We start from the raw sequence: 26,702 nt of genomic DNA on the forward strand, positions 1-26,702 counted from the left end.
TCCTGATTTGTTCCCCTCCAAGGAAAAGGTTTAGTAATAGGAAAACATAATTTTTTTTTTTTCTTTTTGAGACAAACTCTCACTCCGTCGCCCAGTCTGGAGTACAGTGGAGTTAACTCGGCTCACTGCAACCTCCGCCTTCTGGGTTCAAGCAATTCTTCTGCCTCAGCCTCCTGAGTAACTGGGATTACAGGCAAGAGCTACCATGCCCGGCTAATTTTTGTATTTTTAGTAGAGATGGGGTTTCACCATATTGGCCAGGCTGGTCTCAAACCCTGACCTTGTGTGGAGGCTGGAATTTTTCAGGACAGTTTGTCAGGCAAGAGGCTAGAGAATGGGAAAGGCTGATTGGTACCATCCGCGAAGAAATCACAGAGGTATCAAAACTGTCTTTGTGCGCCAAGTCGGTTCCTGCATGGGGGTCACTGGTCCGGGTGACATCACTTGTTCCACCAGAATGCAAAATCTGAAAAATATTTTACATACCAGGCTTAGGTTTTACAATAGTGATGTTGTCTATAGGGGCAACTAGGGAAGTTACACATCTTGTGACTACCAGCTCCATGACTCCTGAGCAGTAAGCAGGTTAGGAAGCAATGACGAGTTATCATGCAACTATGTGTAGGTCTTAGCAGAATGCAGGTCTCTCCCACAAGTGTAACCTTGGGACCATTCAGTGGTTTTACAAAGGTGGTTTTGGTCCCCAAACAAGGAGGGGTAGTTTTGGGAAGGGACTGTTGTCATCCTTGCTTTAATGTTAAACTGTAAACTAAAATCCTCCCATAGTTGGTTTGGCCTACCCAGAAATGAGAAGGGAAGTTAGCTTGCAACATTACAAGCAAGATGGAACCAGTTATGTTAGATTTCTCTCACTGTTACAGTTTTTGCAAAGGCATTTTCAAATTCCTGTTGCTTTGTTACGTGATACAGTCACACATCCCTGGATGACGGGGATACGTTCTGAGAAATGCACTGATGGGTGATTGTGTCACTGCGTGAACATAATAGAGTGTACTCACACAAACCTACTATACACGCAGGCTGTATGGCATGGCCTATTGCTCCTACGCTAAAAACCTGGGCAGCATGTGACCGACCGTACTGAATACTGCAGGCAGTTGTAACACAATGGTAATTATTTGTGTATCTAAACATAGAAAGTACCGTAAAATATGGAATTATAATCTTATAGGACTACCATTATAATCTTATAGGACTACCATTGTATATATGATTCATCGTTACCCAAAACATCATTATGTAGTACATGACTATATTTATAAAATAAGTATGGAAACCACAATGTTTCTTTTCCATATTGCTTCTTTATGTAGTATTCAGCACGTGGGAGATTTTTGTCAAGAAGTGCATTTAGAACTCGTCTTTGGTAATACCTGTACCACCCTCCAAACTGCTCAACTTCTACTTTTACCCAAGACAGGGTACACATGACAGCATAATCACTGCTGAATACAATCTCCAGAGTTGTCTCAGGGTTTATAGAGATAGCGGTGGATTTCACACTTCCCATTCTGTGTTTGTCTCTGCACGGTTTGCAGAATCAGGATTAACACAGGTGCTGTGGCTCTGTGGACCTGTGAATTAGTGCAAGAGCAACAAAGCCTGTCTTGCTTTTTCTCGGCAAGTACACTCTGGCTTCAGAATTGAGAATAACTTTGTTATATGTTTTAAAACATAGTGTGTAGAAGTGCCTAAGGAAGAAAACATTGCATTTATAAGAAGACATCTTACAAACACTCCAGCCAAACACTTAATTTGCTATCTTTACATCCATTCTAGTGAAAGCACTTAGAATGCTTGACTTTATGTGCGGTGCTTGGCAAACTGCTCCCGTTGGAACCCTCAGGGTTCCTCAGGCTGCTCCTGGGAGCTTCTTCAGCCCTGGGGGGAATTGTCAGAGATTTAATTCCACTCACTTCTGTAAGAACAACACTGATTTTCATCTCTATTAGACGTTCTTATGGACAGAAGTTCCTGTTACTAAAAACAATGACAACCACTGCTTTCTCTACCTGTTCTGTTTTATAACAGAACGCAACACTGAAGCTGAAAGATATTAAGCTGTTTACCTAAAGACTAGGTAAGGTCTGTGGATAACCTCTCCTGTATCTTAGGCATGATTTATTTAGTTTAATTATTGCATAGCGAAGGAAAAAATAATTTTTCCTCTACCCTTTCTGAGTTCTTATCTAGAAGAGACCCTTGTAACAAAAGGCAGATAAACAAGAGAAAACAAATAGAAGTTTATTAACATGGATACCTCCTGTATATCTGGGCAATATCCAAGGAATATTGAGGAAATCTCAAAGAAGTGAAAGAGAGAAAGGTGTGGGAAGGGACAGTTATGGAGAAGTAACCAGGAAAGGTATGGTAAACCAGGGTAAGGTTGGCTATGCAGATTTCGGTTGGTGCCTTCTCCAACCTTAAGAGTTTTTAGTGATTCAGCCTTCCTTCTCTTCCTGTACCTTGAAGGAGAAACCCTTACAAATGCAGATTTCTTTTACAGATGTAAATCTCTCTTAGAAAACAGTAACTTCTACTCTGTTTTAAGAGCTTCTCCTGTGTCTGCAATTACTCAAAATAATTCTTATGCCAAAGAGGCATATTGTGGGGTGATGTATTCTTGTCCTTTTTTAGTGTACTGATGTAAAAAAAAAAAGTGATATATGCATATGTATGTATACACCTCTCTCTCCACTGTCTTCTACACTGTCTAGCCATGGGATCCACACCACCACCGCTACAACTACCAGTGACCACCACAACAAAGAGATGCACGGATTTTAGTGGAAGAAATTATTTTTAGACTCAAAGATCTTTAATGCAAACAATCTGAGCCGTCTTTCATTTGTTTCTTAGCTGTCTCTTCAGGTGTACCTGTGTCTCTATCTGTATTTTGGACACCTTGGGCTGAGTCATCTTCATCTCTTAGGTGTGCAACACTCTGGCCTCCTGGTAATCTGCCTGCATCCATCAAGGTCTCCCTCACCACCAGCAGCCAGAGACACCTTCTCAAAACCCAGACCTAACCCTGCCGCTGGCCCTATTGGAATGCTTTGATGGCTTCCCATTGGAAGGAAGGTGGAATTTCAGAACCAGGCCTGGGTGGCTCTCCATTGTCTGCCTCCTACCTTTCTTCCTACTCTCAGGTCCTCCCTGCATCTGCCTCCCCCTGGCTTTCTTTTTCCCCATCAGGCAACTTGTCTTAAAACCTGTCCTACTACCCAGGCTGTCTTCCCCTCAGGGCCACCTCCCTAGCCCACTCCTCCTTCCAGTAGGCTTCCTTCCTCTCTTTGGCTAAGTAATGCCCACTCCATGCTCCAGGCACTCTTGTTGCATTTGCAGTTTCATACTATTTCTTGTGTGATTATTTGTCCAATATTGATTATTTGAATAAGATCTGACTTTGCAAATACATTGCAAAGCTCTATGAAGGCAAGACCATGCAGTGCATCCTATTGTTACAGGGAAGGGGTCCCGAGCCAGACCCCAAGACAGAGTTCCTGGATCTTGTGCAAGAAAGAATTCAGGGTGAGTCCACAGTACAGAATTTGTTAAGAAAGTAAAGTGGTGAAAGTACAGCTATTCCATAGACAGAGTAGGGCGTTCCCTAAGGTAAGAGGAGAACGTGTCCACTCTAGGTACAGTACTTATTTATATATAGGATAAAAAAAGATCATGGGGTGATGTGCTCTGCTACAGGGGTTTGTGATAAAGGATTAATTTTCTTAATTGCTATATTTTACAAGAATCGATATTATTACATTTAAAGCAAAATTAGGAATGCCTCTGTTCTCAAGATATCAGGGTATTAGGACACTCCCAATTCTGGGTCTGTTTACTAAACATTATTAATCTGTTCCCTTAACCATAAGCATCTAGAGGCTAGGAACACCTAATTTTCTGGGAGTGCAGCCCAGCAAGTTCCAGCCTCGTTTTCCTAGCCCTCACTCAAGATGGAGTCGCTCTGGTTCAAACCCCTCTAACACTATTGTATCCCTACAATGCACAGCGTGCCTTAGTAGATGTTCAGTAAATAACTGCTGAATACATGGATGAAAAAAAAAATGGTTTCAATGCCATATTAATACAATACTGATAAAAATTATATACATTTGGATTTCAGTCACATAGGCAAAAAACAACTTTCTGATATGGTTTAGCCAATAACTGACACCAATATAAAAAATGATCTGTAACCCCCCAATGGATTCTTCTTGCACAGGTAGAGCTTGTTTATCCAGACAGAAATAGAGAAAGAATCGAATGCACACAGAGCCAGTTAAATGGAAGACCAGAGTTTTATTACTCAAATCACTCTCTCTCTACATTTAGAGACAGAGTTTTTTTTTTAAGGCAGATAGGGAGTTAGGAAGTGGGGAATGCTGATTGGTCGGGTTGGAGATGAAATAATAGGGGCCCAAAGTGGGTTCTTCTTGCTGTCTTCTGTGCCTGGGTTAGATTATAGAACTGGTTGAGGCAGATTCCTGATCTGCATGGCACCAGCTGGTGCATCAGATCACAGGGTCTAAAAAACATCTTGAACTCCAATCTTAGGCATTCCAATAGTGACCGTATCCCTAGGACCATCTGGGGAGGTTGAGAATCTTGTGGCCTCTGACTGCAGGACTTCTGAGCCATACTTTCTAAACCTGTGGCCAATGTGTTGTCCTACAGAGGTGGTGTGGTCCCCAGGCAATAATGGGATTTGTTTCCGGAAAAGGCTGTTACCATTTTTGTTTCCACGTTAACACTGTAAATTCCTCCTATAGTTAGCTCAGTCTGTGTTCAGGAATGAACCAGAGCAGTCTGCAGGTTAAAGGCAAGAAGGAATTGGTTAGATCACATCTCTTTCACTGTCGTAATTTTCTCACTGTTTTTGCAAAGGCAGTTTCAGATCTTTAACCCTGTCTGGGGTTTCACAAACTTTAGCCTTGTTCTATTGAGTTTATATCCTCAAATAGGGTAAAGCCTAATACCTGTTAAAAGATTTTCTCCAGTTAATCTACCCAAGATTCCAGAGGAAGCAAAAACGTCTGCTGCCTGGCAGCAAGTTTTTTTTCTTTTTCTTTATAGAGTTTTAAATTAAGGTCTATGAATTTCCTGCCATATTTTCCTGTCTGCTTCGGCTGCCTTACTGACAATCACTTAATAAGTATAGCAGTTCCTTAGTTTATACTGCATGTGAGATAGCTTGCTTATGAAAATAATTTTTTCTATATAAAATTCATATTAAATCCTCCATTTTAGGAGTGAGTTCTATAGAAAGTTCTGTGGAAATTCTCTATTTTAGGAGCGAGCCTGCAATACAGTTTTCAAATACAATATTATATTTGAAGTCAATCAGGAAGTGATCCATCTATACTACAACTTCTCATCATGTTTCAATGTACGATGTTGGAAGAGAGTAATGAAGTGTCCAAAATTAGATTGATTTTATAATTTAGGAGCACAGCCTTCTAATTTTACAATAATAATCAGTTGACAAAGAATGGTTAGTATAATACTTGTGTTAATCGATCCTACTTTCTATCTCTATTTTATTAAAATCAACTCCGAATGTTATGGCATAGTAGAAATTTACCGTTTATGATAATAAATAGTGTTTTCACAGTTTCCCCTTCTCTTAACATAAAACTTAGGTTGTTGCTTAGACTTCTAAATTTTTATGACTGTTTTAGTTTCTGGGAGTCCTTAGGGATTTTGCAGTTTCTTTCCAGAGACTGAGGGGCTTTGCTGTATGTTTGTGTAATATTTCACACCTGATGAATGGAGAGCCAGTTGATATTAGTCATCTGTCAACTTTATTTCAAGATTCCAGTATTCAGAGTGGGGATTGATTAAGTACATAGCCAATGTAATATACATTTACAATAATGAATCAAATGTCAATAATGAATCAAATGTCATTTCCTTGCTTATGTTCTTTGCTTTTTAAAATAAGGCCCAAACCAGTTATTCTGAGATCCAAACTTCGACTCTTACATAAATTTGTCTTTAAGGACATTTTTCTTTGCTAGAAAAAAAAAAAATTACCTAATAAAATCCTTAGCTTTGGAGACATCACCATACAAATGTAAAAGATAAGTGTGTGAAGCACATTTAATAACACTGAACCTAATAATGATAACTCAAACTCATTTTGATTTCCTATCTGCAAACCACACGTTTGAAGTATTAGAAAACTTTGTGAACTTTTTTTTTAAAATAATACTGTTGTGTACTTTATTTCAAATATTCTCCTAGGTCCTCTTGTATGAGAATATCTAGAATCAGTTTAGTCTTTAATTCCTAGTTTTCTTCTTACTCCTTTGAAAAATATTATTTAAGTAATGTTTTTTGTTTTTTACTGCTAACTCCCCAAATTTGTTATAAGTAATATTTTTGATGTTTTCTTTCATCGCATGTGGGAAGATTCAATAACTATGATGTAATTCCTTTAAGAAAAATTTTTGTCATACATGTCAGAAATTTTGAAATCCCATATAGTAACTCTAGACTCTCAAATTTCAAATCATATTACGACATCTCTGATGGAAAAACATGCTTCAGCTTTCTCTGCCTCCAACATGTAATTGATAACCTCGTGTTCTCATTTTGAGAGGTAGAACTAGTGAAATGGGGCCAAGCAAATGCTAAAAACAATAAAGTGAGCTCTCTTGTTGTCTTTGGATGTTTCTTGGACCAAGCATGAAAAAGATGGATGATACAGAAAGGGAGGAGGGGAGATGATTTTTCGTTTGTGTATTCAGTGACGGGAAGGAGATGCCAAGGACAAAAACGGATGCCACAGTGCCACAGTGAACATATTTCCTTAGCTCTGAGTTTGTTAGTGGGGGATTCTGTGGATTCACACCAAGAACTGCAGTCCAAGCAAATTTTGTAGTCTCATCTGACACATTTCTCCAAAGCTTAGCCCTCCTAAAACTCTCATATTTCAACCACTTTGCCCCATTTCCCCGTTCACCTGCAAGCCACACATGACCCTCAGCACATATGACAAGAGCTGTCTTGCCACATGCAGTTTGCTTTGCTACCCACTGTTTAAATGAAGCCATATATAAAACCATAAACTGGCTAGATGGGTGGATGAATGGATGGATGGATGGATGGATGGATGGATGGATGGATGATATACAGACAGGCAGATATGTAGATAAATGATAGATCAATGGATGATAGATAGACAGACAGACAGCTATACAGATAGATAATGGATGGATGGATAGGTAGATGGATGGATAGATAGATGGATGCATGGATGATAGACAGATTATATAGATAGATGATGGATGATAGGCAGGCAGATATGTAGATAGATGATAGGTGGATGGATGGACAGATAAATAGATGGATATATAGATATATACATATCTAGGTTGATATATAGATTGATGCCAGATAGATGGATGGATGCATAGATAGATAGATAGCAGTTTCCATTTCTGTACTTTTACGGTTTCCATGTTGAGAATGTTCTCAAAGGGACATGTTTGTGGTTAAATTTTCTGAATCAACAACAAAGATCACTCCTTCAAGAATGCTCTCTCAACATAAAAACCCAAACCAATTTTGTGTTTTTATAGCCTCTCTTTTCTCACACACATACTTAACTTATTTATTTTTTTGGCCAGAGTTGTGGCTTTATGAATCAGTATTAGAGCCATTATTATTATAGAGAAGGGTCAGCGGGCCCTCCACCTACTGAATGAGATTTCATTTCCATCCTGTCTCCTTTCTGCTTGTGCTGTGGGAGGGATGTTCTTTCATCACATCCTTTTTGCTCTTCAAAGGCGTTCTTCTCGACAGTAATCCACTCACAAGTTGTTATTGCTTCATGGTTTGTGTAGATGTGGGAGATCCGCTCTGCTTTAGGGAACTGCGCCAGAGGTTTCATGCATTTGTCTGTGATCACTGATCTAGAGACTTCCAGCTATTTGGGTTTCAGGGATATAAGAACAGAGAAGCCTTTAGAGAGTCCGGACCTGAGCCCTCCTCAGAAGAAGGACTTGTCTATGTTTGTTGCTAGGATAGACCCCTGACAACATGGCCACCTGTTCTGTTTTCTAATCCACGATGCTCGTAATGGTTAATTTTAGGTGTCAGCTTGACTGGATTAAGGAAGACCTAGAGAGCTGCTGAAGCGTTACTTTTGGATGTGTCTGTGAGGGTGTTTCCAGAGGAGACTGGTGTGGCCAGCTACAGAAATGAGGGCTGTCATTGTCACAAGTATTTTCTCCCTATTTTGTTAAGAATACATCTGTGTATATATATAAATATATTTAGTATCAAGATAAAACATAAATACATGTATTTAGCAAATATCTTTGTTTTCATTCCTCTCTTACTCCTTTATTATGTAACATAAGGTATATTGACTTTATATCAGTATATGATATGATGGTTTGTGTTTTCCTGTTGAGAGCATTCTTGGAGTATCTTTGTTATTGACTTAGATATTGACTTAGAAATTTTGACCACAAACATGTTTCTTTGAGAACATTCTCAACATGGAAACCACAAAAGTGCATATAATATATAAACCACTCTATTGACTACCTCTCTATCAGTATTTAAGTATTATTAATTTTACCTCATGGTATTTAAGTGATGGGATATCAGGAGAAGAGTCAGTATCACCCAAGGGCTTGATCTCTTCCAGGGAAGGGGATTACTGCATTTTCAGCTGTGTGCAGAATGGTTACATCATGTTAGGTGGAACTGTTGTAACTTTCTTATCTTCATTTGGAAATTAAGTATGGTTTAAGGAGATGCTTATGGGTGCGAAGTTGATGGTGGGTGGATTTGTGATGGTTGATTTTAGGTGTCAACTTGACTGGATTAAGGGATACTTAGAGAACTGGTAACGTGTTCATTACTTCTGGGTGTGTCTGTGAGGGTGTTTCCAGAAGGCATTGGCATGGGAGTTGGTGGACTAAGTGGGGAAGATCCACCATCAATGTGGACTGGCACCATCCAATCAGCTGGGGGCCAAGATAGGACACAAAGCAGAGAAAAAAGTTACCTCTCTCTCTTTCTCTCTCCATCTCTCTCCCTGTGTATCTCTATCTCTCTGTGTCTGTCTGTGTCTATCTCTGTCTCTCACTCTCTATCATGTCCCTGTCTCTCTGCGTCTCTCTCCCTCTCTTTGTCTCTCTCTTTCTTTCCCTGGTTTTGTCTCTGTCTTTCTTTCCCCGGTTTTGTCTCCCTCCTTGCCTCTGTCTCTGTTTCTCCCTGTCCCTCTCTTTCTCTCTCTTCGAGCTGAGACACTCTTCATCTCTAGCCCTAGAATATTAGAGCTCCAGGCTCTTCCACTCTTGGACTCCAGGATCTATGCTACCCACTCCACAAGTTCTTAGGCCTTTGGCCTCAGGCTGAGAATTACTATACTTAGAACATTCTTCCATGGGGCAAAAAACTCTAAAGATTAGAAATCTGTGTTAGTTCATTTCTCTACAACAAGTATTTATTAGACACCATGTGCTTAAAAAATAGGGACTAAACAAATTTCTCTAAAAAAAGGAACCTTGTTAATTTTTTCTGATTATAATGACAAGGGACAGCTGCACAGGGATCAGAGCTCATTAAACTGAAGTTCTCTAAATTAGGGTTTCTTCAGGCCAACTGTAAGCCCAAGTTCATTTTCTTTTTATTCCCATTAGTACAAATTATCATATTTGAGAAGCATTATAAATTTAACTATGACACTTTCTCCATCAGTAGGAATACAATATGATTAAATTTTACTTTGTAAACTGTTTTTTTCTGTTTATAAAAGTAAGTAGAACATTTTATATATACAATAATTTATAAAGAATCATATAAAACCACTGGTAGCTCTGCTCCCTGCAAACTAATCCCAAATAAAGTGATATCGTCATTCTTTCCAGTTATGTGTATGCCTTTCTATACAAACATATGCACATGAAACAAACATATCCATATCCATATGCAAATATATATATATGTGTATATATATATATATATATAGAGAGAGAGAGAGAGAGAGAGAGAGAGAGAGAGACAGGGTCCTGCTCTGTTGCCCAGGGTGGAATACGGTGGCACAGTAATAGCTCACTGTAGCCTCAAACTTCTGGGTTCAAGCAATTTTCCTGTCTCAGCCTCCCAAGTAGTTGGGACTACAGGTGTGTTCTACCACGCCCAGATTATTCTTAAATTTTTTGTAGAGATGAGGTCTTGCCATCTTGTGCAGGCTGCTCTCAAACTTCTGTCCTCAAGTGATCCTCCTACACTTGACCTCCCAGAGTGCTGGGATTACAGGCATGAGCCACTGCACCTGGACAGATTGTTTTTTTACATTTATGATGATGTTGCCTTTATATCATGTTCGATTCTGCCTTTTACACCCTAAAATTATACCATGAGGTTTTATATATGACAAAATATTCTTCAAAAATTGAGAATATTTTAGTGTGTAATTTATTTTTTCATCAAGTCTCCTACTTCTTAGTTTTCTAACCCAACTGTTGGCATGCCGTAATATTTACCAAATCAGTGGGTTAAAAACAGCATTTTCCTTGTGTTTAAACTTTAATTTTCTTTGATTTCCTGGTGAGGTTGAACATTTTCCATAATTGTATTAATTTATAATTGTTTTCTCATTCATCATTTGTCTTTTGCCATTTTAAAAAATATTAGGATGTTGATTATTTTCTCTGTTGATTCCCCTTTTTTCCTTCCTTCCTTCCTTCCTCCCTCCCTCCGTCCCTCCTTCCCTCCCTCCCTCCCTCCCTTCTTTCCTTCCTTCCTCCCTCCCTCCCTCCTTTCCTTCCTTCCTCCCTCCTCCCTTTCTTCCTCCCTTACTTCCCTTCCTTTCCTCCTTTCTCTCCATCTTTCTTCCTTCCCTTCCTTCTTCCCTCCCTCTCTTCCTTTTTTCTCCCTCCTGCCTTCCTCCTTCCTTTTCCCCCCTCACCTTTTCTCTCTCTCCTTCCTTCTTTCATTCCTTCATTCTTCCTTCCTTCCCTCCTTCCCTTCTTTCTTCCTTTCCTCCCTCTCTCCATCTGTCCTTTCTCCCTCCTTCCTTCTAACTTCTTCTCTCCCTGCCTTCCTCCTTTCTTTCCTTACCTTCTTCCCTCCTCACCTCCTTCCTTCCTTCTTCTCTGCTTGCGTCCCTTTTTGCCTTCCTTCTTTCCCTCCTGCCTCCCTCCTTCCCTCCCTCTCTTGCTCCCTAATCAGTTACTTATGATACCCTTCTGCACTCTGAGACCATGGATAATCGTGATTGTTTTGCTGAGCTGTTTTGTGGCCCCACATGGCCCTAGGCCAGGCACTGCTCAGTAGCAGAGCTTCAGTTGCCTGTTGTAGACACACTGGTGGGCTTGGGCATGTGTGGTACCCAGACTCCATGGACAAGGGAAGAAGAAATATAAGATTTGGGGCTCTCGTTATACCTGATGTAAATGACGAGTTGATGGATGCTGACGAGTTGATGGGTGCAGCACACCAACATGGCACAAGTATACATATGTAACAAACCTGCACGTTATGCACATGTACCCTAGAACTTAAAGTATATATATAAAAAAAGATTTGGGGCTCTCTGTTAGTAAAATAAACCCCTTGGGCAATTGCACGATCATCCATGCTAGCACAGGAAAGCTCTTAGCAGGTGTTTCTCCTTCCAGTTTACTTTGAAAGAAGAGGGGGCTTTCCCTGCCTACACACCAACATCCTGATTTCATAGTGAGGAAGAGAAAGAATGGGAATTTAATCCTTGCCATTATTATTCATCATGTTTTGTTGTTCCCCCCAAGCTAAAAGTGACAACTCTGTGCTGTGGTTCTTTGGGGATCTTGCATGTGAGAGTGCAACCATAGAAAAGGACATCAACTGGGCATGAAGGCTTCCTCCCCATACTGACTAGTAGCTTGCTTGGGAGCAGAGACCTTCAGCTTGAGGAGCAAATAGTGGGCACTCAGTGTATTCACTGACTTTATTCAGGGGCCAATGCAACTGTGTCTGGAGGGGTTGGCTGGTGTAAAACTCTAGGTTGGAAATTATTTGGTTTTCTTTTTCTTTTTTTTCTTTCCCTTTTTTTTTTTTTTTTAGACAGGTTCTTGCTCTGTTGCAAGAGCAAGGCACTCCAGGCTGGAGTGCAGTGACCTGATCATAGCAATCTCTTCCTCCTGGGCTCAAGTGGTCCCCTCACACACCACCACCATACCTGGCTAATTAAAAAACAAATTGTAGAGACAAGGTCTCTCTATATTGCCCAGTCTGGTCTAGAGCTCCCAGGCTCAAGCAGTCTTCCTGCCTCAGCCTCACAACATGCTGGGATTACAGGTATGAGCCACCACTCTTGGTGGAAATCATTTTTCCTCTGGATTTCACAGTCATTGCATGATTGTCTTGTACCACTCAGGGTAAAGGCCAAAGCTGTGATTTGATTGTATGTAAGCCATCCACCCACTGCACCCCCAATGCACTTAGGATTTTGTCTTGGTCCTCTGTATCCTAAGGGTCCATGAAAATGGGCTTTGCTCTGGGTTTATTTTCCTTCATCGTTGTGGGCCCCCAGGTCTGTTCAATACTGAGATTCATGCCCTTCAGGTCTAAAACTGTTTTGTTTTATTGCTTTGGTAATCTCTCTCTCTCTCTCTCTCTCTCTCTCTCTCTCTCTCTTCCTCTGGAATATCTATTAGCTGAAGATTGGGCCCCTGGTTATGATATCCTAATTTTCATGTATTTTCTCTCCTGTTACCTATCACCTTGACTTTTTGTTCCAGTTTTCTTTGAGATGTCCTCACCTTGATCTTCCCAGTATTATGCTGAATTATTTCATTTATCATGTTCTGCATTTCCAAAAGTTCTATTTTGTTCTCTAAATGTACGTTTCTCATACCATCCTTCTATTATTTACTTATTGATCAATCTTTTCTTTTCTTTTTTGATTCTTTGATTGCTGTCCATATATGACCAGCCATATGACATTGCTAATAGTTAACCATATTTTATCTACAAAAATGGCTATTTCAAATGATTCATCCTATTACTTTGATAAAGATATGTTGTCTCACGTATCAATAATGAAAACCCTTCTTTTTCATTCCAAACCAACATAGAACTGTGTGATCCAAGGGCCTTAAATAAGAGGCATTCATGTATCTGTATGCATAAAATTTAAATCCCAATTTAAGGAAGTACTAACCTGAAAGCTATGCTGAAAGATTTTGTTGTGAATTTGATTATTATTAGATATATCATCTCTACCCAGTAGTCATCAGAGAAAAAAAAACAGTTACTTAATTTAGGTTTGGCGAACAAAATTGATACTTTTTCTGTACTCCATTTTAATGGCTTAAAATTTTCATTAAAAATTACACCTTGGGCTTGGGGGCAATGGCTCATGCCTACAATTCCAGCACTTTGGGAGGCCAAGGAAGGTGGATTGCTTGATCCCAGGAGTTGAAGACCAGACTAGGGAATATGGCGAAACCCCATCTCTACTAAAAATTTAAAAATCACCTGTAGTCTCAGTTACTCAGGAGGCTGAGGTGGGAGGATCCCTTGAGCCTGGGAGGAAGAGGTTGCAGTGAGCTGAGATTGTACCACTGCACTTCAGCCTGGGCAACTGAGTGAGACCTTGTCTTTAAAAAAAAAAAAAATTACACTTATTCCCTCATACAAAGGTAATACATTTTAAAGAGATGCTGATTGATTTTTCTGCATTGCCCAGGAGTTGCATTTTTATTCAAGAAGTAACAACTAGCACCCTATCCTCAAATCTCTTTTGCATTGCTGACATGAATTTGTTGGCATTGTCTTCAAGCATTTCTAGGATATGTGCAAGTTATAGAGATTAAGATTGTACCTGGAAGTACAGGATTGGAGAATGGTGGTTAAGTTTTAACAATTCAGTCAAGAAATTCTTTGTTATGAACACTTTTAGGCCTGGAGGAAGTTTAGAATTTTCCATATTGATTGAATTTATACATATTAATTTTTTTCTAAATGATGTCATAAAAGGGTCTTTTAGGTAATGATGAAATAACCAAGTCCCAATAGGAAGATTTCGCCATATAGTACAATGTAATGATAGGGAAATTCAAAGTATTTTAATGTCGTAAACCAATTTTGAGCTTTAATGGAAGAAAGATCATTATGCACAAATGAAACTGCATATATATTTTGTTATGTTTTTGTAAAATCATTCATAATTATAAACTGGTCAGGAACTTAACAAGTAACTAAAGACTTATACTATAACTGGACAGAAAGAATCAGCTACTCAATAGCAGGCTCAAGGGTACACATACGTTTTTAATATCATGACTTGTCCACAAATTGATATGTGAAACTATTTTCCCTATTGTGCTCTGCTTTAGGAGATGAGATGATTGTGGGGGGCAAAAGAATGGTTTCCCAACCTTCTGGTTTGCAGGGCAGCAGGAAAAAAACAGCCATTCAGTTGGATGTTGTTGGAATCAACAACAAAGAGCCTGAAATGCTCATTTCTCTATTATGGTAAAATCCAACATTTGCTTCGCATGCAGTGATACAAAGCAGTAGCATTTGCTGTGGAATTTGCAATACAGTGAAATATGAGCTAACGAAACTTGGGCATTAAGCTATTCCTCTCCGAGAGATAATGAGTGTTTCTTATTCTTCAACCCTTTGTACTTTATTTTTTAAAAGTCTTTTTATTTTTAATGAAAAAAGATATGTTTATTGTAAAAAAAATCCAAAAATCAGAAAAGCATAGAGAAGAAGCATATGACAGTGGTACCATCTATACTCACCATGGAAACAGTTTATAGATATCATTCCAGAATTTTCTATGTGTAATATATAGACATGGCAGGTTACCATTCATTCCACTTTATAATTTTGTTTTTATAAATATTTTATGTTGATGTAATTATAGACTCACAAGTAGTTATGAAAAAACAGTACAGAGGAGTCTCTCCCTACCCTTTACCCTGTATTCTCCAGTGATAACAAAAACTGCTGTTTTTCAGCAGATCTTTTTTCTTATATTTCTAGACTTGGAGATTCCTGAGTAGATTCAAATAATTTCTGTCTCCACCTCCTTACTTTCTCTCTCGCTTTCTACTTTCTTTCCTACCTTCCTTCCTCCTTCCTTATATTTTTCCTTTCCTTTCTGTAATCTCCAAATACTGCTATAACACGTTATAGTGAACTGAGTGGGTTAAAACAATGTAAAACAATATAACCTTACAGTTCTGGAAGTCATAAACACAAAGTGGGTTTCACTGCCGTAAAATCATGGTGTGGGCAAGGCTGCCTTCTTTTCTGGAGGCTCTAGGGGTTGAATTCCTCTTCTTGCCTTCTCCGGCTTCTAGAGGGCACATACATTCCGGGCTGGTGTGCCCTTCCTCCATCTTCAAGGTCAGCAGTGTATTGTCTTCCAGTCTCTCCTCACCTCCTTCTTAGAGGGACCTTTGTGATGACAGTGGGCCCACCTGGCTAATCTGGGAAGTTCTTCCCATCTCAAAATCCTTCATGACACTTGCCAAGTGCCCTTTGCTATGTAAGGTAAAGTGTGTGAGGTGCCAGGGATTCGGTTGTGGGCGCCTCGGGCCCTGACCATTACTTAGCCCACAATATGTCCCTTTCTTCTTTCTGTTTTGAGGTTGGACCATCCAGCCAATAGATTCTGGACCCTTTTTACATGTAGGGGTGGTGCCAAGTCTTGCATAGCAGGTAACATTAAGTTGTAGTTCAATCAATATTTGTAGATGGAATTAAAAACTGAATTGCAATACAAAGATTAATACCACAGATTTTAAAAAATATTTATTTTCATATTATGTATTTATATATAATTTTATATATAAATGCATATATAAGTATTTATGTAAATATATTTATATATTTATACTATTATATAGCATAAATGTTTTATTTTAAATATTTATTTAAATATTAATATATTTAGTTAAAATATAATTAAAAATGAAAAAAAATTTTAATATAATTTAAAGATGATTTCGAATACAGATGAATACTACAGATTTTTAAAAATATTTATTTTCATATTATTTATTTTATATATTTTATTTTTATTTTTAAAATTTTTTTCTTTTGTATTCCTTCTAAAAAAAAATGGGATACAGGTGTAGAACATGCAGGTTAGTTACATAGGATACGTGAGCCATGGTGGTTTGCTGCACCTATTGACCCATCCTCTAAGTTTCCTCCCGTCACCCCCAACCCCCAAACAGGCCCTGGTGTTTGTTGTTCCCCTCTCTGTGTCCATGTGTTCTCAATGTTCAACTCCCACTTATGAGTGCGAACATGCGGTGTTTGGTTTTCTGTTGCTGTGTTAGTTTGCTGAGGATGACGGCTTCCAGCTTCACCCCTGTCCCTGCAAAGGACGTGATCTTATCCCTTTTTATGGCTGTGTAGTATTCCGTGGTGTATATGTAACACTTTTCTTTATCCAGTCTATCATTGGTGGGCATCTGGGTTGGTTCCATGTCTTTGTTATTGTAAATAGTGTTGCAATAAACATACATGTGCATGTGTCTTTATAGTAGAATGATTTATATTCCTTTGGGTATATACCCAGTAATGGGATTACTGGGTCAAATGGTATTTCTGGTTCTAGATCCTTGAGGAATCACCATACTGTTTTCCACAATGGTTAAACTAATTTACATTCCCACCAACAGTGTAAAAGTGTTCCTATTTCCCCACAGCCTCACCAGCATCTATTGTTTCCTGACTTTTTAACAATCGCCATTCTGACTGGTGTGAGATGGTATCTCATTGTGGTTTTGATTTGCATTTTTCTGATGATCAGAGACTATGCATTTATATATATATATATATTTATACACACACATATTTATATAAATATAAATATTTATATTTATGTATTCATACAATTATACAACAAAAATATGTTTTATTTTAAATAAATATTTAAATATTAAATATATTCTATATTTATAAAAAATAGATGTATAATATATAATAAATATTTAATACATATTAAATATATAAATTGATGTATTCATATTTATACATAAATGAATAAATATTTTTATATTAAATATATAATTATAAATAAATCAATGTATATATAAATGTATATTTAATATATACTAGGTGTTATATGTTAAAATATATATTAAATCTATAAATATTCCTTTTAATACTTTATAATATTTTAATAATAACTTTTTAGGTAAGATATGCAAATAAATTTCTAAACCAAATATCCCAGCCTGAGATCTCTAGCTTTGGATAGAAAAGCATTTACTTTTTAGCAGAATTAATTTTTTTAAATGAAAAACAAAAATTATATTTAGGGTATACAACATGACATTTTGTTTTATGTATATGTGTGTGTGTGTGTGTGTGTGCGTGTGTGTGTGTATGTACGTTATGGAATGGCTAAATGAAGCTAATTAGCATGTGCATTACCTAACATACTTTGTTGGTGGAAAGAACACTTACAATCTACTGTTTAGTAATTTTCAAATATCCAATGTGTTGTTATTCACTACAGTCATCATGTTGTAGGGAAGATCTCTTGAACTCTTGCTCCTAAGTGAAACTTTGTATCCTTAGACCAACATCTCCCCAGTGAAAAACACTTTAACATTCACTCCACTGTATTCATTTTCTATTGCTCCATAGCACACAGTGGCTGGCAACACCTGTGTATCATCTCTCTGGGTTCAGAAGTCTAAGCAAGGGTAGACTTTACCCTACTCAGGGGATCACCAGAATGAAATCAGGGTGCCAGGTATGTTGTGTTCTCCCCTGAGCCTCCTGGTGCTATTCCAAATTCAGTTCATGTTGGTGGAATTCAGTTCCTTGTGGTTCTGGGACTGAGGTTCCCACTTCCTTGCTGCTGAAAGTCCTGGGCCACTAGTGATTTCTAGGTCTGTGGACCCCACAGGGCGTTCACATCATCACTATCAGCTTCTTTGTGGACACTGGTTGGTGTCCAACATCTCTCTCCGACTTCTGGCCATCTTAGAATTCTGCCTACTACTCCCACCAAATTTTTCTGGGTTGGCTGGGCCTTCCCCCTTGTAGAAAGTCGCTCTGCAGGGAAACCACTCTTTTTGTTTTTCCCACCAGTATTTCTCATGTTCCACAATGTGAGTATATCTGTGAGATGCTCCAGTTTCCTGGGACACCTATCACTTTGCTAAGATTTCCAACAGGCATCAAAGTCTCTACTGGTGGGCTTTGAGGAGAAGGCTGACCTGTTCTTGTGCCCCAGAAGGCACTGCCTATCTTTCTTTATTTTTTAATCTCAGGGCTAGAGTCATCCCTGCCCTGCCCAAAATGGGAAAAGGGCATCTCTTCATAGAGATCAGAGCTACATATAAAAGCCAAACTGGGACCGAATCTAAACACCTGCATTTCCTTCCTCCTCCCCTTCCTTTCAGGGCTTCCTGCTGCAGAACAGGGGAGCAGATACGTGTCAATGTATTCCTTTCCCTTTGTAGCCTGTCCATTTGGGCCAGTCGAAATCATTCAGCAATGCATAAGAGAAGAAATATAATATGCGCTGATGTCCAGGTGTATGCAAGTGATAATATGACTAATGGAAGATGTGAACTGAGAAGGGGATGTGGTTATTAATGATTACTTAGGAAAGAATTCTGGGCCAGGAACAGTGGCTGATGCCTGTAATCCCAGCACTTTGGGAGGCTGAGGTGGGAGGATGGCTTGAGCTCAGAAGTTTGAGACCAGCCATGGGCAACATGGTGAAACCCCATCTCTACTAAAAATACAAAAATTAGGTGGGCATGGTGGCACGCACCTATAATCCCCAGCTACTCCAGAGACTGAGGCACAAGAATTACTTGAACCCGGGAGGCAGAGGTTGCAGTTAGCTGAGATTTTGCCACTGCACTCCAGCCTGGGAGACAGAGCGAGACTCCATCTCACAAAAAAGAAAAAGAAAAAAAGAAAAAAGAATTCTGTCTGAAGATACTAGGGACGCTAAAAGTTTGCTGTTTATAAAGGGGATTTTATACAATGCACACCTTTGACTTTGTGCCTTCTTGCTCCAGGAGTTACTCCTTTTAAATAGATAGGTCATCTACAGATCCTACAGATAATCCCTCTGGTATAACCAGAATACGTAGTTATTTACACATATATGTCCCATAATTTTTTCCTTTTAAGGTAATTGATGATGAATTATACTAAACAAACAATTTTCTGGCTGACAAGTACTGTACTTCAGTGAATTTGCTTGATTAAATTGTAATAATGAAATTGAATTTGATGCTTGCTGTGTAAGTATCTACAAATGCAGTTCCTGTTGAAAATGAGACAATCTGAAGTGCCTTCTAATGGACATCCCACTTCCTTAATGTTTCTTTTGTGTGTGTAAGGGAGAAAGTCTAATGTCTGTTCTTTCCCTCATAGGTTCCTAGTTGAGACACTCTCCTGAAAATAAAAGTCAGATTCACAAGAGAAAAACCATCAGAAGTTTATTGGCATATACTCTACCCATCACACAGGAGAGGCCTCAGTTCAAAAATACTTATCTCTCAAGGCAGTGGCTTAGGGGCCTTGCTCAAATAGGATTTTAACAAAGGGTCATAAATCCTATGTACTGACAAGACAAAGAGGAGAACATGTGCTGGCTACCAAAAGGTAAATTTCTGGGAAGTGTAAAATCTGCCTCTAGCTGCTGTGGTGCTGTCTCTGAGCTAATAGGCGAGAGTTGTAAAGTGGACCATCTTTCGGAGGGAAAGGCAGGCAGGAGGGCAGGAAGGTGGCAAAGGCAGACAGGTGGGCAGGAAGACCTTGTCTTTGTCAATTGTTGTCTTGCTGTGAGGAAAGCAGATGGAGGGGCAATTTGTCCACTGCCATCTAACCTCCTTCTTTTCAATCAATAATCCTCATTATTTTAAAAGGGGATATTTTGGTTTCCTTCATGTGTAAAAACTGTGTCCATCTCCAAGCTCAGGAAAGGAACAATTTACAACCACCCTCCCAGGCTGCTCCTGGCTTTTTTTGTGTGTCCCAGTTGGCTTTTCACTTCCTCTCACCTATCCCAGCATACCTACTTTAAAGACTGTTAATCTAGGCTGGGAGTGGTGGCTCACATCTGTAATCATGGTGCTTTAGGAGACCAGGGAAGGAGGATCGCTTGAGGCTAGTTTGAGACCAGTCTGGGCAACATAGTAAGACCCTATCTCTAAAAAAACACGTTAAACAATTAGCCAGGCGTGGTGGTACCTGCGTGTAGTCCCAGCTACTCAGGAGGCTGAGGTGGGAGGATTGCTTGAGTCTGGGATGGGAGGTTGAGGCTGCAGTGAGCTATGATCTCACCATTGCACTCCAGCCTGGGCCACACAACAAGACCCTGTCTGAAAACATGAAAATATAAAAGATTGTATTAATTGTCATCATCATCATTTATATAAAATGCAAAGCAGGCCTGGTACATGGTAGGAATACAATAAACACTATTTACATGTTTTTCCGCCTTGAACATGTTCCCTTTTTCTGCTGAGTCACATTATTTTTTGACTGATTGTGGAGGGGGACACCCAGTGCAAAATTAGTAACTCTGGCAGCTTTCTCTATGTCTTCCTTTTCCTAACTTTTCCATAAAACCATTCCACCAAAGCCCTCACATGCTCACAGTGGCCTTGTTGTCTCTGATTAATCACAGTTGAAACTGGCTATCTAGAAAGAATGACTAGTTGTCTTAATACTCCAATGGAAATCTGAGTCAGTACACTACTCCTGTTTTTTTAAATGTCTTCTCTTCCCTTGTGGAATGAAAGGAATTTACACATTACACATAATTAGGAGAACAAGGTATTTTTATTTATGCTTTTATTTCAACAGGTTTTTGGGGAACAGGTGGTGTTTGGTTACATGAGTAAGTTCTTTGGTGGTGATTTATGAGATTTTGGTGCACCCATCACCTGAGCAGTGTACAACTGAACCCTATTTGTACTCTTTTATCCCTCACCCCCTCCTCACCCTTTCCCCCTGAGTCCCCAAAATCCATTGCATCATTCTTATGCCTTTGCATCCTCATAGCTTAGCTCCCACTTATGAGTGAGAACATGCAATGTTTGATTTTTCATTTGTGAGTTACTTCACTTAGAATAATGGTCTCCAATCCCATCCAGGTTGCTGCGAACGCCATTAATTCATTCCTTTTTATGGCTGCATAGTATTCCATCATATATATATTTACCACAGTTTCTTTATCCACTCGTTGATTGATGGGCATTTGGGCTAGTTCCACATTTTTGCAATTGCTAATTGTGCTGCTGTAAACATGCGTGTGCAAGTATCTTTTTCGTATAATGACTTCTTTAGCTCTGGGTAGATACCCAGGAGTGAGAACAAGGTATTTTGGAGGCAGATAAACCAGGGTTCCATTCAGTGCTCCCCCTCTGGCATTCAAATTCTTCAAATCCTGGATAAATGTGGGGACCCTCTAAACCTCACTTCTTGTGCAATGGGGAGAAGAACAGTACCATCTAATGTAGGGTGAGAAAGGAGTGATGCAGTTCTGTATTTAGGGCTCCTGATGAATGATGCCCCCGGTGGGGACTGGCCTGGATTGGAATCTTTCCTGTTATCCCTGGAGTCCCTCTACCTATCCCCACCTGTTCTCTACCCTGGAAGAAGCCCAGGTTGAACAGCATCCATAGGCTGTCTTGCCTTTTCTGTTATCTTGGTTGTTTTTGGCCAAGGAAAGTCAACAAATGAAAGGGAAAGGAGAACCAGGTTGGGGTTTTCATCTCCTCTGTTCCCTCCTGCAGGATTGCCCAGGATTGCATCCTGTACTACTCAAAGGTTATCACAAGCTCTGGGATCACTCCTTCCCCTTTGGGCCTCAGAGTGGTACCAGCCTCAGGGGTGAGCCGTCTTCCTCCTCTTCCTGCCCACACTGCTGTTAGCTGTCTTTTCAGTAAATTCTACTCTCATTCTCCTATATTCCATGTGTCTCTTCTTTTCTGCTGGGACCATGTAACCAATGCTAGGTCCTGCTTGGCACCCCCAGGAAAATGACAGCCTATTCACAGACCACAGAGCTGTCCACGGCAGAGGAACCAGAGGGCTAATTAGGAGCTCATGTGCATAGCAAACATATTGGAATGTGTTGGTCCTCCCAAGCTGGTCAGAGACGTTTGCCATAGTCACTGAGTCATCAGTGGGGTTATCTGCCTTGCAACCTAACAGTGATGCAACTGACATCTTAAGAGATGGGGCAGACATGCACCTGCACCCCCTTTTTATCAACATGATGGTGAGTAAGTGACATGTGGCTTCCAATAGATGCACAATAGCAGGATGCTACATCAAGGGCTGTGATTCTCTAGTCTTTAGGGTGTCTCCCAGGACATTTTATTTTATATAAAAATCAAACTTCAACAGGGCTGCAACTCCATTGGTCCAAAAGTCTCCCCTGATTGGTGTCAAATAAAAAAACAAATGCAGACTGAGTAAGGAGGGACTTTTATTCAAAAGGCTTAATGCAAGAGGGAAAACACTCTAGGTCTGCAAGCCTCTCAAAGGCTAGGGGCAAAAATGGTTTTTCTTTTATGGAGAGGAGTAAACAAGGCTAGAAAACATAACAGGCACTGACTTTGAATTTAAGGGTGGCCTGATTAGACAGTAGAAGAGAAAACATTTGCCGTGAGGCCAGACTGTTCCCAAGAGGAAGTGCCTGCTCACTCAGACTGAGGATGGGCCCGTGTTCAGGGTTCTGGGGGAAAGAGAGAAACTGATTCTACATTTGACTAGGAAGGACAAGTGGCTCAGCTAACTTGTCACTGTTTGTAAGACAAAGAATGAGGATTTAGAGGGTCTCTCTCTGTCCTATTAGACAAGGGACATCTGTGAGTCTTTTCTCAGTCATATGGGGAAGGGGGGTTCTTTGCAATAAGCCATTTTCCAGAACACAAGGTGTAGGAGGATGTTAAGGAGTATTCAGTAGCACTTGATAAAGCACAGTAAGGAAGACTTTATTCAGGACCATGGCAACAGGTGCAGGGACCACAGCAATGGGGACTTGCAGTGGGGGAGAAAGATTAGGCTCAGATCTGAATACAGCATGGGAAAGTGGGGACTCATAGCCACGGAGTAGGGTGCCCATCAGTGGATGGAAAACTACTAAGAGGAAACACCAAGGGCCAGCGGAATTCTTGCTCAACCGACCTAACAGGATTCTAGCAGAAGGCTGACCAGGTGACCACACATCCCCTGAGGGTGGTGGAGGCTGAGGAGCCTGATCAGATACTGAGGTTGAACAGATGCGGGGGGGTGCGGGGGCGGTAGGGTGTTCTTGCTAAATTGACTTAACAGGCTTCTTGCTAAAACTGGATTTTACAAGCAAGTGCACAGATGGGCCTAGAAGACAGTTGAAGGTCCCCAGAGGTCAGACAGCTATGATATAAGAGGTTTTAAGCATTTGCATCACATACCACATTCTCTGGGCACTAAAGAGAAGGTAACAGGGCTTTAGATTTTAGAGGCCTCCACATGATCCACACCTTCCCTCCTGAGCGTGTCAGCTCCCTATGGCCATACACTCGCCAGCAGCCTCTCAATGGAAACTTCTTGCTTTTTTGTTAAAATTGCTCGGGCGTATGAGAGCCAGTTCTAGTCCCAATAGTATGCCCATCTCATCCAACCTCTTACTGCTTCGGGGGTTTGTTTTGACTCTAGTTTGGTTTTCCTAAGGAATCTGGTTGAAAGAGAGAAGAGAGAACAATATTTTTCAAATCAAATTTCTGCCCCAGGTGTTTGTAGAGCAAAGCCACTGCTTTACCAGGCTAAGGTCGCTTCCCCAGGGCCCAGTAAGACTTTCATGGGCCATGAAGGCAAAACATATTAAATATGTTTTAATATAAAAATATATTATGTAAAAACATAAAACATATCAACATTTGTATTTTACAACTATATTGGTGCAAATACCAATATGATCTTCAATCCCCAATGTTCATTTTCTTTTCTTCTGATTATAACACAAATTAAAACATTTTGTGAGCCCCTAAAAAGGCCTTAGAGAGTGTGCCTGATGGGTAATAATCTGGCCTTTTCCCACTCTCAGATCATGGAAGTTTGGGACTGTTTTGTGTCTTATTCCTCTCATTTCTCAGCCTCTCTCTTGAACTAAGAAGGGAGTTGATGAATTTTTGCAGAACTGGAACTTGTATTCCCCATTGCCTGACATCAAGCTGGAAATGTAGTAAACATTCCCCACGTTGTTGAATTGAGTCACATTAGAAAGCAGGGTATTAGTGCACAGCATTTTTAATTGCTAAGGAAAATTTTAACTTTGCATTCATATGTTCTAAGGAACCTTTATACTTGATGCAGTCAGATTCCTGAGATAAGCCAAATACTTTTCCTGTTTTTGTGTTTCTTTTTTCCTCCATTCTTCATCATATGCCCTTCAAGGAAATCTGAAAAGTTGGCTTTTTAAAAAATCCTTAGTCACATAGATATGTAGACTGCAATTTTGCTTTTCCTGTAGGATTGCTGACCTTGTAAAATGATGCCTATGTATGCATCACTAATCTATGTGCTTAACTTTTAACATCTATGTAATGCTAGGCATATAGACATTGCCTGAGGGCAGGTGGAGGTTGAGGAACCCTATAGAGAATGATCTGATATCATGTGTGATCAGATATTGAGGGTGAGGGCTTCTTGCCAAAACTGGATTTTACAAAGAAGTACACAGATAATCTTAGAACAAGATTCAGGAGACTGGGTTATATTTGGTCAAGCAAAGAATCTTTGTCAAGGGATTTCTTAACCTTTGCTGTTTTCCAAGATCAAAGGGTTCGGGTGAAATGCGACAATGTCAGTGGTATTTCAACTTAGCAACCTCTTTTTCTGTTTTGTCATGGTTGCTGAAATGAAAGGGAGAAAATATTCAAGGAGTCTACCAAGAAAATGCTTACTTAGGCTGGAATAGCATATAATAAGAGATATGTTGTGGTTATAAGATCAATGATTGCGAAAAAGCTCACTTGAGGGTCTCTCAGGCTGACACCACTTGTCACTTAGCAGTATGATGCAACCTGGCTCTGCAGTTAGCAAACCTGGCCCCAAGGGGCTTTCTAAAACATAAAACCACCTCAGCACAGGGGCAGCTTTTAAATACCTTAAAATAAAGTTCACTCTTATAAGAATAGCTTAAACTTCCTTTAGGAAAGAAATGCCTGGTCACTGACCCAGACTGAATACAGGTATAAGAGACGGGGAAAAATCCCTTGAACTCCCATTCAGTCTCTTATCTGACCATCTCGTTCTCTATGGCCCATGTCACTGGCCTGTTCCTGCTATAAGTTTCATATCACTGCTGCTAGCATAAACCGCTTGGGTATCAGATTATGTCTGCATTTATCTTTGACACAAATCATACCGAGGGGGAGAAGTTGCCCCTTCTGAAGAATCCAGTTTACCAGGATCACCTGAAACTCCCAAAAGAATGCAGCAACTAGGCAGAGTGTCTCCGCCTCACATTATCTGCCCAAGCACAGTGCTGTTGGCCAAGCCTCCAGCAGCTGACGGGACCCAGCTGTAGTGAGGTTGCAGTGATTGAGTAGGATTGGCCTGCTTCAAAGCAGAGGTTTCTCATGGGAATATGCTTATTAAACTCCCACTGGTGCAGAAACCATGAACAGAGGATGAACGAATGAGGTTGCAGTCTCCTCCATCACAGCTCACTTCCCCAACAACAGGATCTCAAGCTGGAGATGCCTTTAAGGTAAGTGTCTATTCCCCTGGCCAGGCTGGGAGCTTTTAACCTTGAAACGTACTAGTTGGGATGTTCACAGCAGCTACCTCCTTGTGTTGCATATTCTCCCAACATGTGTTGTCTTGTTCTTGTTTCTTAAATCTGTTGTTGCTTGGTAATTTCCATTGATTATAATGATTTTCTGTGAGGCTTAGCAAGGGAACATTTTAGGAGAGGTTATAAATGGGGCTAATTAGTGACATGCAAATCGCTTTTGTGACTGTTTCAAAACATCTAAATGACCTATAATTAAATTTTGTTGCCAAATTATTTGTTAATTATCATCTTCCTATCAAGTTTATTGCATCAGGAGATGTCATTCACTGTCTAAAAGGTGGAGCGAGGAAGAGCATTGTGCATGTGTGTTGCAGAGAGGGAAAGAATGCTTGTTTTGTTGGGTTTCTGTCTCCATTGGTGTGCTTTTATTTTTTTGTTTCCACTTCTGTGTATCTCAGATGACGAGTTTGTCTATGGGCTGTCAGAATCTTCTGGTTGAGAAAGATGGTGGGAACCACTTTGTTTAAATTTCCTAATTTTCCATAAACAAGTCCCTTCTGCAATATCCCCGACAGATAGGACTTTTCACCCTCCACCCAATTCCCTCATGGGAGGAAGGGACTTTGAGAGGCTGATCATTTCGTGGTCTGGCAGCACTTGTAAGTTCCTGGTTCTGTTCTGGATACTGTCCCAGCTGTGGCTTCTGAGACAATGGCTAAATCCTTTCTCTCTTTTACAGACCACCATTCGAACACACTTTAGTGCAGCTCAAATGCCATTTTCCGCTCTGTGTGAAATGTTACCAATTCCTAAGAAATCCTGGATGTCAGATTTTTCTCTTTATTTGAGACGGAGTCTTGCTGTGTCACCCAGGCTGGAATGCAGTGGCGCGATCTCGGCTTACTGCAAGCTTCACCTCCCGGGTTCACGCCATTCT

General features: G+C 40.0%; 1 protein-coding gene across 6 annotated transcripts in view; it reads left to right on the forward strand.

The window, feature by feature from the left end:
- The window catches only part of STS (steroid sulfatase), a 285,243-nt gene that overhangs the window by 45,941 nt on the left and 212,600 nt on the right, over positions 1 to 26,702 (forward strand). For 2 of the 6 annotated variants that reach the window (XM_074029462.1, XM_045383843.2), the window contains exon 1: positions 25,491 to 25,738. The exons of the other annotated variants lie outside the window; for them this stretch is intronic. In XM_074029462.1, coding sequence (XP_073885563.1) covers positions 25,728 to 25,738 — 11 coding nt within the window. In that variant the 5' untranslated portion in view covers positions 25,491 to 25,727. Of the gene's footprint in view, positions 1 to 25,490; positions 25,739 to 26,702 lie in introns of those variants that run through there. 6 annotated transcript variants of the gene reach the window in all.

This window comes from Macaca fascicularis, chromosome X, assembly GCF_037993035.2.
Source record: "Macaca fascicularis isolate 582-1 chromosome X, T2T-MFA8v1.1".
NCBI lineage: Eukaryota > Metazoa > Chordata > Mammalia > Primates > Cercopithecidae > Macaca > Macaca fascicularis.